This window comes from Leptodactylus fuscus, chromosome 8 (genome assembly GCF_031893055.1).
Source record: "Leptodactylus fuscus isolate aLepFus1 chromosome 8, aLepFus1.hap2, whole genome shotgun sequence".
Classification (NCBI taxonomy): Eukaryota; Metazoa; Chordata; class Amphibia; order Anura; family Leptodactylidae; genus Leptodactylus; species Leptodactylus fuscus.
The window spans coordinates 70,146,369-70,161,030 of record NC_134272.1 but is presented as its reverse complement, the minus strand read 5'-3'; the positions used below and the strand labels follow the sequence as shown (position 1 = coordinate 70,161,030).

Below are 14,662 nucleotides of genomic sequence, written 5' to 3'. Positions count from 1 at the left end.
GAATAGAGATAGAGATAATGTGATGTCACTGGTTGGTTAAACCATATATGTGTAACGTGCCAAAGTTTTAGGCAGATGTAGGGAAAATGTTAATTGACAGAAATAAAGTGAATGTATATAAGAAAACTCTAAATCCTTTCAATATTCGCATGACCTTTGCCTTCTATCAATTCTTCTAGCCTAGGTCAACTAATTTACATATTCCAGGATTCCAGCTTGAAGTGTTCTCATCACCTCCATCATCTCATACCCACCACCTTTTCTGAGCAATCAGTGCAGTTAGTTTTGGTGCCTGATATGCTACTTAGGCTTTGTCAGGTGTGTGATGTGATTTGAAGCTATTAGAGACAGACAGTGTCAGAGGTCAGAAACATGCCCCCTTGTCTGCTCTGATCCAAGATCACCCCACCCTCCCTGACAGTACAAAAACTAATTAGCATATCAGGCAAAATTAACAGTACATATTATTACTCAGGAATGGTGGGAGCTAGAGAAAAAATTCCAACTGAGCTGGAGTCATTAGAGCAGTTCATATTAAAGGATCCAAACAGAGTTGGGAAGGTGATGAAAGGTCCTCTTTAAGTAATGCAATCTCCTAAGGCCTCGTTCACATCTGCCTTCAGTATTCCGCTTGAGGACCCCCCCGAACAGAATACCGAATGCAATTGCAAGCAATGTGCAGTAAAAGCACATGGATCCCCATAGACAATAATGGGTCCATGTGCTTGCCTCCAGATCTCTGTAGGGATCATGTGGATGGGAAAGTAGTTCACAATCTAATTTCCTGTCCACGTGATTCGTGCGGGCAGCGCACGGCAAGCACACGGACCCCATTATAGTCTATGGGGTCCGTGTGCTTTCACTGCACAGCGCTTGCAATTGCGTTTGGTATTCTGTTCGGGGGGTCCCCATGCGGAATACTGAAAGCAGATGTGAACGAAGGGTAAAACTTTTGTGCGCCTCTATAGATAGGACAGATAGAAGATTCCCCAGTTACATCCATTCCAATATTTCCAGAAATAATAAGTTGTAAGTGTACCTATAATGACTTGGTAAATTTCCCCGTGTATAAGTCTACGTCCACAAAGTTCACAATAATTTCCCATTTCTCAAAAAACTCACATGTGTTGAATAGCTTCTTGAAACAGAACCAGGTTCATTGCAGCGTGAATTTCATTATAGTGCTCCATAGCATCTGACAGAATTCTTGTCAGCTTTTCCCAGTCGGATATTGGGAAATAACGTGGTTCTCCGACACCATGAGCAAAGTGGCAATAGACTAAAGGCTTATTGATAAACATGTGCTCATCCACACCCTGCAGGGTAAATCATAAGGCCTTGTGAATCCCAGTGATTAGATGATGAAGATACAAGAGCTGTCATTCTCTGTACAATTCCCTATAATGCACAAATCAGCTACAGAAACGTATGTACGTGGACTAATATTACCAACAGGAAGGATTGAATGGGCTAAATGGATACTATTAATGGATACTTTGGGGACACAATTGCTTTGGTTACCCATAAAGCTTTTGTATATGACGTCCTTGTCAATAATAATAATAATAATAATAATAATAATTAATATCCAACCAAATAATTGATATTAAAGCATATTAAAAATACAAAAACCTCCCCGCTATGATCTAATGGACATACCTCAAAAAATCTTTTTGCTGTGTCGATGAGCACTTTTGTAAAGTGTTCCACGTCCTTCTCTTCCATCAGTTTATCGGAATAGACACGGGATGATTCATGTAGCCACAAGTGGACTAAATCGCTGGAATAACGGACACACTCCGGGGAGGCAAAAAGCATTCCCTGTGTGATAGAGAAAAATAAGCAGCTACAAAAGGGACCTGGACCTATGGGGCACATTCTTATCTTCTCGGGAACGTATCGTGACTGGAGAATGTGGGAAGGGTACAGCCAGATTATGGCTAGCCATACACACGGCACTAAAGCCGACTGATGGTGAGATCATCTGAATGAACAATCGCAACTTCTACGCAACATTGCGAATCATTGGCAGAAGTTGGCCGAGTACGTCAGACATTTTTATTTCTGGTTAACCAATGGATGGAAATGTGCAGTACATCGGATATTTGTCTGCTGCTCAATATGCTAACTGAGCTCACTATCAGGTGGGCAGGATCTATCTGTCTACTCCACCAAGAGATAGCACATTTGATGGTTGGTTGCTGAAACTAAGAATGCCTGATTGCTCAGGAATGGTGGGGGCTAGAGTAAAATTTCCATCTCCAGCCATGTATTTCACTGCTTTTTAGTTTCCAGACTCTCTCACGACAGGTTAGTCCTTTTAAAGGGGCTCTATCAGCAAAATCATGCTGATAGAGCCCCACATATGCGTGCATAGCCTTTAAAAAGGCTATTCAGGCACCGTAAATGTTATATTACACTACCCCCCGTTTACCGTTTTACCCCCCGTAAAATAATAACCTAAAAAAGAATATGATCTACTTATGGAACGTGCATCCTGGGCGGGCATTCAGGGTGTGTCTTCATCTTCTTCCCCGCCTCTTCTTCCTCCGATGTCCTCGGGTCCCATCCTCCTCTGGCGCTCGCGGACACTGATAAAAAAAAATAGCCGGGGCGCATGCGCAGTAGCCGTAGTAGAAGCCGCGTGCTACTGCGCATGCGCCCAAGCTATTTTTTTTTTTATCAGTGTCCGCGAGAGAGCGCCGGAGGAGGATGGGACCCGAAGACATCGGAGGAAGAAGAGGCGGGGAAGAAGATGAAGACACACCCTGAATGCCCGCCCAGGGTGCACGTTCCGTAAGTAGATCATATTCTTTTTTAGGTTATTATTTTAAAACGGGGGGTAGTGTAATATAACATTTACGGTGCCTGAATAGCCTTTTTAAAGGCTATGCACGCATATGTGGGGCTCTATCAGCATGATTTTGCTGATAGAGCCCCTTTAAGTAAACTAAGCTTTATGCAATGGCCTCTTCTTACTATACACAAATACCACAAAAAGTGTATAAGGAATGATTAATATTACCTGGAAGATTTGGGTTAAATCCCTCAGATTAAATATATAATGGAATCTTATCGCGGTTGGGAGGAAATTCTGGGTCATCTTGTGATGGAGACAAATAGCAGCCTGTATCAATGTAGACAAGGACTTGACCACGCTGTAACTGAAGCCTCCATGTTGGAAATGAGCACTGATTATCCTGCTGTAGATGGTAGATAAAGCCTCCGTACCCGGAAAATGTACAGCAAATACGGAGAAGTGTCTCTGAAAGGATAAGTACAAGGTAATAGGTCATTGGTTTTCACTACTTAGTGGTGGGATTAGTAGAAACACCAAGTGAGTAACTTGGCGCTGAACTGTTTTCATGATGCCCATGGTCGTAAACTAGTCTAGTCTTCGCTTTCATACTACACCGCTCAAAAAGTAATGGAAACTCTAAAATCACACATTAAATCTCAGAGAACATTAGATTCAAGTAGAAAATCTTTACAGATATAAATTGTGTAACTTGATGAGAATAAAAGACAGATCAACGGTCAATGGAACCAAAGTCATCAACCAACCGAGGGCTGGATTCCAAATCATCCACAAACATCAAAGCAAACAATTGAAATCAAAAGTGGATCCAATTCTAATAAATTTTATATGATGGGAACTTGTGTGCATGGCTGCCACATGTCTGTATGATCTTCCCACAACATCTGGGCATACTCCTGAGGAGACGGCAGATGTTGCCCTGGGAAATCTTCTCCCAGGCCTGGGTGAGGACATTATTCCTGAGCAGTCCGTGGCACTACTTGGCAGCATCTAATGCACTGACTCATAACGTCCCAGGGGGTCTAAATATATTCAGGTCTAAGGACTGTGAGAGTCAGTCAATGGCGTCAATGCTTTGGTCACTGCCTACATACTTGAGCCTTGTGGCTGCACCAGGAGGAATCCACAGCCCACTGTACCAGTGTAACGTCTGACAATACCAGCACTGCTCCACCACCAAATCAGTAATTCTGGATTGTGTTGAAGGTAGCATAACATTCACCAACGGCATCTCCAGGCTCTTTCATGTCTGTTATATGCTTGGGGTAAACTTAAACTCATGGGTTTGACTACAAGAACGTTGGGCCCCATGTCATTCTCATGGAGTCTGTTTTTGACATGCACATGCAGTAGGCCACTGAATATTGTTTTTTATGGCTCTATAAGTTCTCCTACTCTTCTTCCTTTCCAGTCCTGCAGCTGAGTTGATGCCGTTCTAGAGCCATGTCTGGCTCTTCTCCTGCAATGGCCCGTGTCCTGGTGTTTGCCCCATGGTCTTGAGGCTGTTCTGGGAGATGCAGGAAACCAACATATGGATGCAAATGTGTCAATGCAAGTATAAAACTGCCATGTAATAGCAACCTAAGAGTGCTGCCACCCACTGCCTGCTGGGGCACCGTAGTTGTACTCTCGGCCTGGGCTGTTGGTGCTGCCACTTATGGACTTTTCCTCATCCCTTGCACGTGGTTTTGTTGGTTACCATACAAAGTACTAGTGGCCCTGGCCCAGGGTGTATCTGCAGCCCCCTAACTGGACAGATTGATATCCCTGAATTTTAATTGACTTGGGTTACGTAAGTGTACCCTTAATTATTATTTTTTTAACAGTGTGTATTTGGTGTACAATGCAGAACAAAGCTGGTGGTATAAAATCTAATGTATTACATAAACATATAATGACCTTTTTTTCCCTGGTTGCTATAGTAACTGTATATCGCACATGTGACAGGTGAAGTCATGCATCAAATGCAGCATGTCATACCATAAAGACAAGTGACAAGTGAATAGTATTTTACCTGCAGCCGAGGATTAATGGAAAAACTTCCAGCCGTGGGATTCATGCATGTTATGTATTGGCAATTGTGAATTTCTTTAGCCACCAATTTCTGTCTATCATACCTATGGTAAAGACGTAAACATAAATACTGACTCATGCCGGGCCAGGTTCAATGACTGCCTACTATATACTGCTCTCTTATTATGTTAAACATACGGAACACGATACCAATAACATGTGAGGGTCCATGCACACCGCCATGCCGCATCTGAATTGGGGGCCTAGTGTGTCACAGAATGCAGTCGGATGACACAAGGAGTGACATTCAAGTGCATATCATGATACATTCACATCTATTTGGTCTCTGTATCCATTCTGTTTCCATAACACGGATCATTTTACGGAAGGTCCTATTCTGTTTCATGTTATCGGAATGGAATGGAACAGGAAGCCCTATAGACGCAAATTTATCACGGAATACACCCGGCTGTCACTCCTAGTGTCATACAACTGTATTCCGTGATAATCTTTGCTCCCAATTTGGAGGCACACTCGGACCTTAAGAGTTTACAGGCCATGTAGACACCATTCACTATGTAGGTGGGATTGTGATCATCAGCGTTTTAGTTCATGAATATAGTCTAGGATGGAATTCAGTGATACCCAGTATTAAAAATGGAGATGTTGAGCCACTGGCTTTGTAAGGCTATGGTCACACTAGCGTTCGGAGACCAGTCATGGATTCCACTTGAAAAAAACAGGACTTTTTTCTCCACAATTTGCTGGGGGAAACCCGAAGAATGGAAACCCCAATGCTAGTGTGAATCTAGTGTAAAATATCTCAAGCCTGTAAAGACAGAGATAACCTCTGGGCATGATAATGGCTACCAGTAGTGGTAGTCACATCTGGAAATCTGCCATCTGATGGGTAAGATAGCTCAAAATGGCTGAATATGCTATTACAGACTTTAACAAGACACTATATGAATTAGCTATACTGTCTCAACTACTGTTAGGGGATAGGCCGAAACAGCGCTGTCCATAGCTGGGAATCTGTTCCTTTTGGAATAGAAATACTAATTTGGCAATTAAATCAGCATCATGATATTAGACTTTTTAACTGAGTCATGCATGATGTTAAGGATGCTGCCCTCTAGAGGGCAGTGTACAGAGTGCACTGTTCTCCTAATTACATCCTGGAGAATAGATTTGCATATTTTTTACCCAGAATCCCTAGCGGAGCAGGAATAACTTGTAAGTCTCGGTACTGCCTATGTAGGCACACACTCTCCCTGATGTGTACGATTATCCCCGGACCCTAGTCTATAGTCTCTCACTCTGCCAAATCAGTATCCCTACGCTATGCTGAGGAGGCCCAATAGGCCGAAACAGTGCTGTCCATAGCTGGGAATCTGTTCCTTTTAGAATAGAAATACTAATTTGGCAATTAAATCCACATCATGATATTAGACTTTTTAACTGAGTCATGCATGATGTTAAGGATGCTGCCCTCTAGAGGGCGGCGTACACGGTGCACTGTTCTCCTAATTACAGCCTGGAGAATAGATTTGCATATTTTTTACCCTGTCTCAACTACTGTGAGTGTCAAATGTTGCTATATCTGAATATTGAATACTCACCAATGGCTATAATCTAGATGCTGTCTTATTAAGGTGTGTGGTTGAACTGTACAATATGCATCAACTTCAGGCATGTTCAGATCATCTATAAAATAAATCAATTTTTTGTTGCTGGGTGGGGAATAGTTCCGTCCTGCTCTCTTTTCCAAAGGTTTTTCTAAGATGCCTATTACAAAAAAATGTGAAAAAAACCATCAGAGTCAGAATCAGAATCCTTTATAAAGTACAACGATATCATATTACGCATGAGTGTATGGGTCCATACAGATAAATCGGTCAATGTGTTATATAAACAAATCATGCTGTGATCATGTAACTTATGAAAGGTGAAAGCAGGATAAATCACTGGGATGTCCCTTTATAGGATCACCTTATGGCATACATCAGGGGTAGGGAACCTTCGGCTCTCCGGCTGTTGCAAAACTACAACTCCCATCATGTATACTTGCTTTGCTGTTCTTGGAACTCCCATGGAAGTGAATGGACCAAGTTGGGAGATGTAGTTTCACAGCAGCTAGAGAGACGAAGGTTCCCTACCCCTGGCATAGATGGTCTATGTACATAACACCAAGTATGGAAGATCAGACTTACGTTGGAGCATGGCAGATGTGGTGTAGTAGTTGAAAGGCACTTTGGCCACAATGTATTCTTCTGACAATTTTGACACTTTATCAGACACCAGAACAGTTTTACCAACTCCAGCGTTGCCAACTAACATTATCGGTTTCCCCTTCTCCAGCAGCAAATCCAGAAAATACCTCAATCGCACAGTTTCGGCCGTGTGTACAAGAACCGTCTGGGTTTACATGAAGATAAAATGATAAACCAATCTTGAGTACTGATGGATTTTAACAACAACCATGAGATGTCTAATATTTCTAAACACATATACATGACGTTCTATAGACATCTAAACAATCAGTAATGGCTGCCGTGTGCTGTGGTTACAGAGTACATTATGTTTTGATGGAATTCCCATATACAAAACTCAGAATATGGGAATAACAAATTTGTGTTTTGCAAAAATACTAAAAATATATTGCAGAGATCAATTCTAAAGAGATGAAATAGATCACACTTCACTTCTGTTATCTTGTTCCCATCATTACTCCTCTTTACCATATAAGAAACAGACACAGATGACATACTGTATGAAGTCATAGGGGCATGATCCCCAAAAAAGGTTGGAATCCAGTTTGAGAAAGTTGATAGAAATAACCAATGAGATAAAGTTCACAGCCATTGTTGTGGAACAAGGGAAACAGATTCATGAAAGAGGGCAAAGTTAGAGTAGAAGGTAAATCTGAAACTCGAATCGGTAGAAGACCATATCAACCCTTCTTGGGGGAAATAAATGGTAGGAAGGGCGACTAGTTCAGCTGCCAAACTCAGTATCACACATGTAGATTGGAGATGTGTACGATAAAGATAGATATGGGGCCCATGAAGGACGTATCCCAAATCAGGTTGCGCTAACCTTGTTCCACAAAGGCATATATAAGGTTCCCTCTCCAAACAAACCCCTTTAGTAGCAGCTAAGGGAGGGTGAGAGCCCCCTAAGGAACATTAGACCTTTTTATTCTGCAAAAGGTGGGTCAACAAAAGTTTTGCATTGTAACATCAGCCACACCAGGAAGGACCGGACTTTACTATTTCTATAAGTCCCACTTTACTCTACATCTATCCCTCTTGGAGTACCTAAAAAATGTTCACAAGCTATTAATGAGGACATCCACAATATGGTGATAGGCACTGTGTATTTAGAATTAAAAGGGGATTGGTGGACTAACAAAACAAAGAGGACAATCTAAGGGTGGCTATAGACATCCCTAATGATTTGGGTGGAACCAGTCAACCATCCAATGTGTATGGTGGTGTCCAGACTCTCCTGGTGTCGGACAAGAAGAGTTCAGTAGGTTAAACTTTAATATCCTGTTCTCTAGGGAGGTGTCCGCTAGTGGCTTACTTAGCTCTCCCCATCGACAACACCTACACTCTCGGCCATATATATGTATAATAGCTGTCAGATGAACGAGTATTCAACAGACACTTATATGAGGTTTATGGTCAGCTTAAGGTTCACTGATCAAAAAAGTGAAATTTTATTTTATTAAATATATTCGCTGTAACCAAACAACTTTATTCTACACATTACAGGAAAAGGGCGCCAAGAATGAAAAAAATGCGGTGAACCCAACCATGTCGTAGACGGAAACCTGGAACTTAAGGGGTTATTATGCCATAAACATTCCTCCCAGACTATTCAATATTGCCGTGAAGACCACAAATTGTAGTTCAAATGTGTCTTCACTTTAAGTGCGCTGGATCATTTACTTTAACAATGTGAACATGTTCTCATTATCACATTCAACTTGATTACGACAAAGCCTAATACTTAAAAGCACCCTTGAAATGGAAGAAGGCATGAACGCATGGTCAATTCCTAATAAACTGAGCAATGAGCTAATATGCCTTGAGTGATTTAGACAAGGAATATCAGATGAAAGATGTACAGTAGATAGACACAATGTAGGAGATAGGAATAGGAAAGGACAGAAGGGTGTGCTCAGTCAAACACTTAATTGTACGTGCCACAAGAGCAAGTTCATGAATTCGGCGAATTTGTAGAAGAGAGGACAATAAATTGTAAAACAATGGAAATAAAAGAGATACAAAGTTATCTGCCTCTTCATTCCATATGGATCTGATCTAAAAATAAATGGCACTGCGGCACGATTTGGTATCCCATGTACATGTTGCAGGACCTGTTCATCTTTACTGCTACATTTCCGTAATAGAAACCTTCTAATAATATACTGCCTGAGATTCCATAGTAAACGCACTATAAGAAAAAGGTTAGAACATTCTAGAGCTAGATATTAAAGGGGTTAAATTTGGTTAGAAAGACATGACTGCATCCTTCCAGAAACAGCGCCACACTAGAGATGAGCGAACAGTGTTCTATCGAACTCATGTTCGATCGGATATTAGGCTGTTCGGCATGTTCGAATCGAATCGAACACCGCGTGGTAAAGTGCGCCATTACTCGATTCCCCTCCCACCTTCCCTGGCGCCTTTTTTGCTCCAATAACAGCGCAGGGTAGGTGGGACAGGAACTACGACACCGGTGACGTTGAAAAAAGTAGGCAAAACCCATTGGCTGCCGAAAACATGTGACCTCTAATTTAAAAGAACAGCGACGCCCAGCTTCGCGTCATTCTGAGCTTGCAATTCACCGGGGACGGAGGTTTCCGTCCAGTTAGCTAGGGCTTAGATTCTGGGTAGGCAGGGACAGGCTAGGATAGGAAGGAGAAGACAACCAACAGCTCTTATAAGAGCTAAATTCCAGGGAGAAGCTTGTCAGTGTAACGTGGCACTGACGGGCTCAATCGCCGCAACCCAGCTTTCCCAGGATCCTGAATGGAATACACTGACAGTGTATTCCCGTATACCCCATATATACACCCCAAATCCCCGTTCCAACGGTGTGCCCCCCCCCACCTTCACCTCAGAAATACCCTGCAAGTCCCCTAGCAATAGGATTGGGGCTATATACACCCACAATTTTTGCTACTGCCATATAGTGCCATTGTCTGACTGGGAATTCAAAGAATATATTGGGGTTACAAATACCCTCATTTCTTGCTACTGCCATATAGTGCCAGTTTCTGACTGGGAATTCAAAGAATATATCGGGGTTACGTGCACACACAATTTTTGCTACTGCTATATAGTGCCATTGTCTGACTGGGAATTCAAAGAATATATTGGGGTTACAAATACCCTCATTTCTTGCTACTGCTATATAGTGCCATTGTCTGACTGGGAATTCAAAGAATATATTGGGGTTACGTGCACCCACAATTTTTGCTACTGGTATATAGTGCCATTGTCTGACTGGGAATTCAAAGAATATATTGGGGTTACGTGCACCCACAATTTTTGCTACTGCTATATAGTGCCATTGTCTGACTGGGAATTCAAAGAATATATTGCGGTTACGTGCACCCACAATTTTTGCTACTGCTATATAGTGCCATTGTCTGACTGGGAATTCAAAGAATATATTGGGGTTACAAATACCCTCATTTCTTGCTACTGCCATATAGTGCCAGTTTCTGACTGGGAATTCAAAGAATATATTGGGGTTACGTGCACCCACATTTTTTGCTACTGCTATATAGTGCCATTGTCTGACTGGGAATTCAAAGAATATATTGGGGTTACGTGCACCCACAATTTTTGCTACTGGTATATAGTGCCATTGTCTGACTGGGAATTCAAAGAATATATTGGGGTTACGTGCACCCACAATTTTTGCTACTGCTATATAGTGCCATTGTCTGACTGGGAATTCAAAGAATATATTGGGGTTACAAATACCCTCATTTCTTGCTACTGCCATATAGTGCCATTGTCTGACTGGGAATTCAAAGAATATATTGCGGTTACGTGCACCCACAATTTTTGCTACTGCTATATAGTGCCATTGTCTGACTGGGAATTCAAAGAATATATTGGGGTTACAAATACCCTCATTTCTTGCTACTGCCATATAGTGCCAGTTTCTGACTGGGAATTCAAAGAATATATTGGGGTTACGTGCACCCACATTTTTTGCTACTGCTATATAGTGCCATTGTCTGACTGGGAATTCAAAGAATATATTGGGGTTACGTGCACCCACAATTTTTGCTACTGGTATATAGTGCCATTGTCTGACTGGGAATTCAAAGAATATATTGGGGTTACGTGCACCCACAATTTTTGCTACTGGTATATAGTGCCATTGTCTGACTGGGAATTCAAAGAATATATTGGGTTTACAAATACCCTCATTTCTTGCTACTGCCATATAGTGCCAGTTTCTGACTGGGAATTCAAAGAATATATTGGGGTTACGTGCACCCACAATTTTTGCTACTGCCATATAGTGCCATTGTCTGACTGGGAATTCAAAGAATATATTGGGGTTACGTGCACCCACAATTTTTGCTACTGCTATATAGTGCCATTGTCTGACTGGGAATTCAAAGAATATATTGGGTTTACAAATACCCTCATTTCTTGCTACTGCCATATAGTGCCAGTTTCTGACTGGGAATTCAAAGAATATATTGGGGTTACAAATACCCTCATTTCTTGCTACTGCCATATAGTGCCAGTTTCTGACTGGGAATTCAAAGAATATATTGGGGTTACGTGCACCCACAATTTTTGCTACTGCCATATAGTGCCATTGTCTGACTGGGAATTCAAAGAATATATTGGGGTTACGTGCACCCACAATTTTTGCTACTGCTATATAGTGCCATTGTCTGACTGGGAATTCAAAGAATATATTGGGTTTACAAATACCCTCATTTCTTGCTACTGCCATATAGTGCCAGTTTCTGACTGGGAATTCAAAGAATATATTGGGGTTACAAATACCCTCATTTCTTGCTACTGCCATATAGTGCCAGTTTCTGACTGGGAATTCAAAGAATATATTGGGGTTACGTGCACCCACAATTTTTGCTACTGCCATATAGTGCCATTGTCTGACTGGGAATTCAAAGAATATATTGGGGTTACGTGCACCCACAATTTTTGCTACTGCTATATAGTGCCATTGTCTGACTGGGAATTCAAAGAATATATTGGGTTTACAAATACCCTCATTTCTTGCTACTGCCATATAGTGCCAGTTTCTGACTGGGAATTCAAAGAATATATTGGGGTTACAAATACCCTCATTTCTTGCTACTGCCATATAGTGCCAGTTTCTGACTGTGAATTCAAAGAATATATTGGGGTTACGTGCACCCACAATTTTTGCTACTGCTATATAGTGCCATTGTCTGACTGGGAATTCAAAGAATATATTGGGTTTACAAATACCCTCATTTCTTGCTACTGCTATATAGTGCCAGTTTCTGACTGGGAATTCAAAATGTGCAAGGCTCCCGGAAAGGGACGTGGACGAGGCCGTGGGCGAGGTCGGGGGAATGGTTCTGGGGAGCAAGGTAGCAGTGAAGCCACAGGGCGTCCCGTGCCTACTCCTGTGGGGCAGCAAGCATTGCGCCACTCCACAGTGCCAGGGTTGCTTGCCACATTAACTAAACTGCAGGGTACAAACCTTAGTAGGCCCGAGAACCAGGAACAGGTCTTGCAATGGCTGTCGGATAACGCTTACAGCACATTGTCCAGCAGCCAGTCAGACTCTGCCTCCTCTCCTCCTATTACCCAAGAGTCTTGTCCTCCTTCCTCCCAAAATTCCCAAGCTTCACAGAACAATAACCCCAACTGTCCCTGCTCCCCAGAGCTGTTCTCCGCTCCTTTCATTGTCCCTCAACCTGCCCCTCCACGTCGCGATTCCACGAACCTAACAGAGGAGCATCTGTGTCCAGATGCTCAAACACTAGAGTCTCCTCCATCTCCGTTCGATTTGGTGGTGGATGACCAGCAACCCACCCTCATCGACGATGATGTGACGCAGTTGCCGTCAGGGCATCCAGTTGACCTGCGCATTGTGCGGGAGGAGGAGATGAGACAGGAGTTGGAAGAGGAAGTGGTGGATGATGAGGACACTGACCCAACCTGGACAGGGGGGATGTCAAGCGGGGAAAGTAGTGTGGATGTTGAGGCAGGTGCAGCACCAAAAAGGGTAGCTAGAGGCAGAGGCAGAGGTCAGCAGCTTAGGCGAAGCCAGGCCACACCCGGAATCTCCCAAGATGTTCCAGTTCGTACCCAGCCCCGAAAAACTCCCACCTCGAGGGCACGTTTCTCGAAGGTGTGGAGTTTTTTCAAGGAATGCACCGAGGACAGATATAGTGTTGTCTGCACAATTTGCCTCTCGAAATTGATTAGGGGCTCTGAGAAGAGCAACCTGTCCACCACTTCAATGCGCCGTCATTTGGAATCCAAGCACTGGAATCAGTGGCAGGCAGCAACGGCAGGACAAAGGCCGCCTGCCGTTCACGCCACTGCCACTGCCTCTGCCTCTGCCACTGCCACTGCTGATTGTGCTGGCGATGCACTCCAGAGGACGAGCCAGGACACCACTTCATCTGCCTCTGCCACTTTGTTGACTTCTTCCTCATCCTCCCCTGTTCCTGTCTTATCTCCTTCTCCTGCACCATCAAAGGCACCATCAGGCGTTTCTTTACAACAACCCACCATCTCTCAGACATTGGAGCGGCGGCAGAAATACACTGCTAACCACCCACACGCGCAAGCCTTGAACGTCAACATCGCTAAACTGCTGGCCCAGGAGATGTTGGCGTTCCGGCTTGTTGAAACTCCCGCCTTCCTGGACCTGATGGCAACTGCGGCACCTCGCTATGCCGTCCCTAGCCGTCACTACTTCTCGCGGTGTGTCGTCCCCGCCTTGCACCAGCACGTGTCACTCATCAGGCGGGCCCTTAGTTCCGTGCTTTGCACAAAGGTCCACTTGACCACCGACGCGTGGACAAGTGCATGCGGACAGGGACGCTACATTTCACTGACGGCACACTGGGTGAATGTAGTTGAGGCTGGGACTGCTTCCCAAACTGGCCCGGTGTACCTCGTCTCCCCGCCTAACATTCCTGGCAGGGACACGAGAAGAACACCCCCCTCCTCCTCCTCCTCCACCGCCTCCTCCTCCGCCACCGCCTCCTCCTCCGCCACCGCCTCCTCCTCCGCTGTTAGATTGACCCCAGCTACGAGTTGGAAACGTTGCAGCACTGGCGTTGGTAGACGTCAGCAGGCCGTGCTGAAGCTGATCAGCTTGGGGGACAGACAGCACACTGCCTCCGAGGTGAGGGATGCCCTCCTCGATGAGACAGCAATATGGTTTGAGCCGCTGCACCTGGGCCCAGGCATGGTCTTTTGTGATAACGGCCGGAACCTGGTAGCAGCTCTGGAGCTTGCCGGACTCCAACATGTTCCATGCCTGGCCCACGTCTTCAACCTAGTGGTGCAACGTTTCCTAAAGAGCTACCCCAATGTTCCAGAGCTACTGGTGAAAGTGCGGCGCATGTGCGCCCACTTTCGCAAGTCGACAGTAGCCGCTGCTAGCTTAAAATCTCTCCAGCATCGCCTGCATGTGCCACAACACCGGCTTTTGTGCGACGTCCCCACACGCTGGAACTCAACGTTTCAGATGTTGAATAGAGTGGTTGAGCAGCAGAGACCTTTGATGGAATACCAGCTACAAAACCCTAGGGTGCCACAAAGTCAGCTG

The 14,662-nt window shown here is 44.0% G+C and overlaps 1 protein-coding gene across 1 annotated transcript in view; it reads right to left on the bottom strand.

Annotated features, from left to right (window-relative positions):
- Positions 1 to 14,662, bottom strand: part of LOC142216350 (dynein axonemal heavy chain 11-like) — a 249,638-nt gene that overhangs the window by 161,543 nt on the left and 73,433 nt on the right. Inside the window, exons 35-40 of the mRNA XM_075284114.1 lie at positions 7,045 to 7,249; positions 6,454 to 6,619; positions 4,833 to 4,935; positions 3,026 to 3,265; positions 1,660 to 1,821; positions 1,123 to 1,316 (exon numbers count right to left, since the gene is read on the bottom strand). Of these exons, the coding sequence (XP_075140215.1) occupies positions 1,123 to 1,316; positions 1,660 to 1,821; positions 3,026 to 3,265; positions 4,833 to 4,935; positions 6,454 to 6,619; positions 7,045 to 7,249 (1,070 nt within the window). The remainder of the gene's footprint in view (positions 1 to 1,122; positions 1,317 to 1,659; positions 1,822 to 3,025; positions 3,266 to 4,832; positions 4,936 to 6,453; positions 6,620 to 7,044; positions 7,250 to 14,662) is intronic.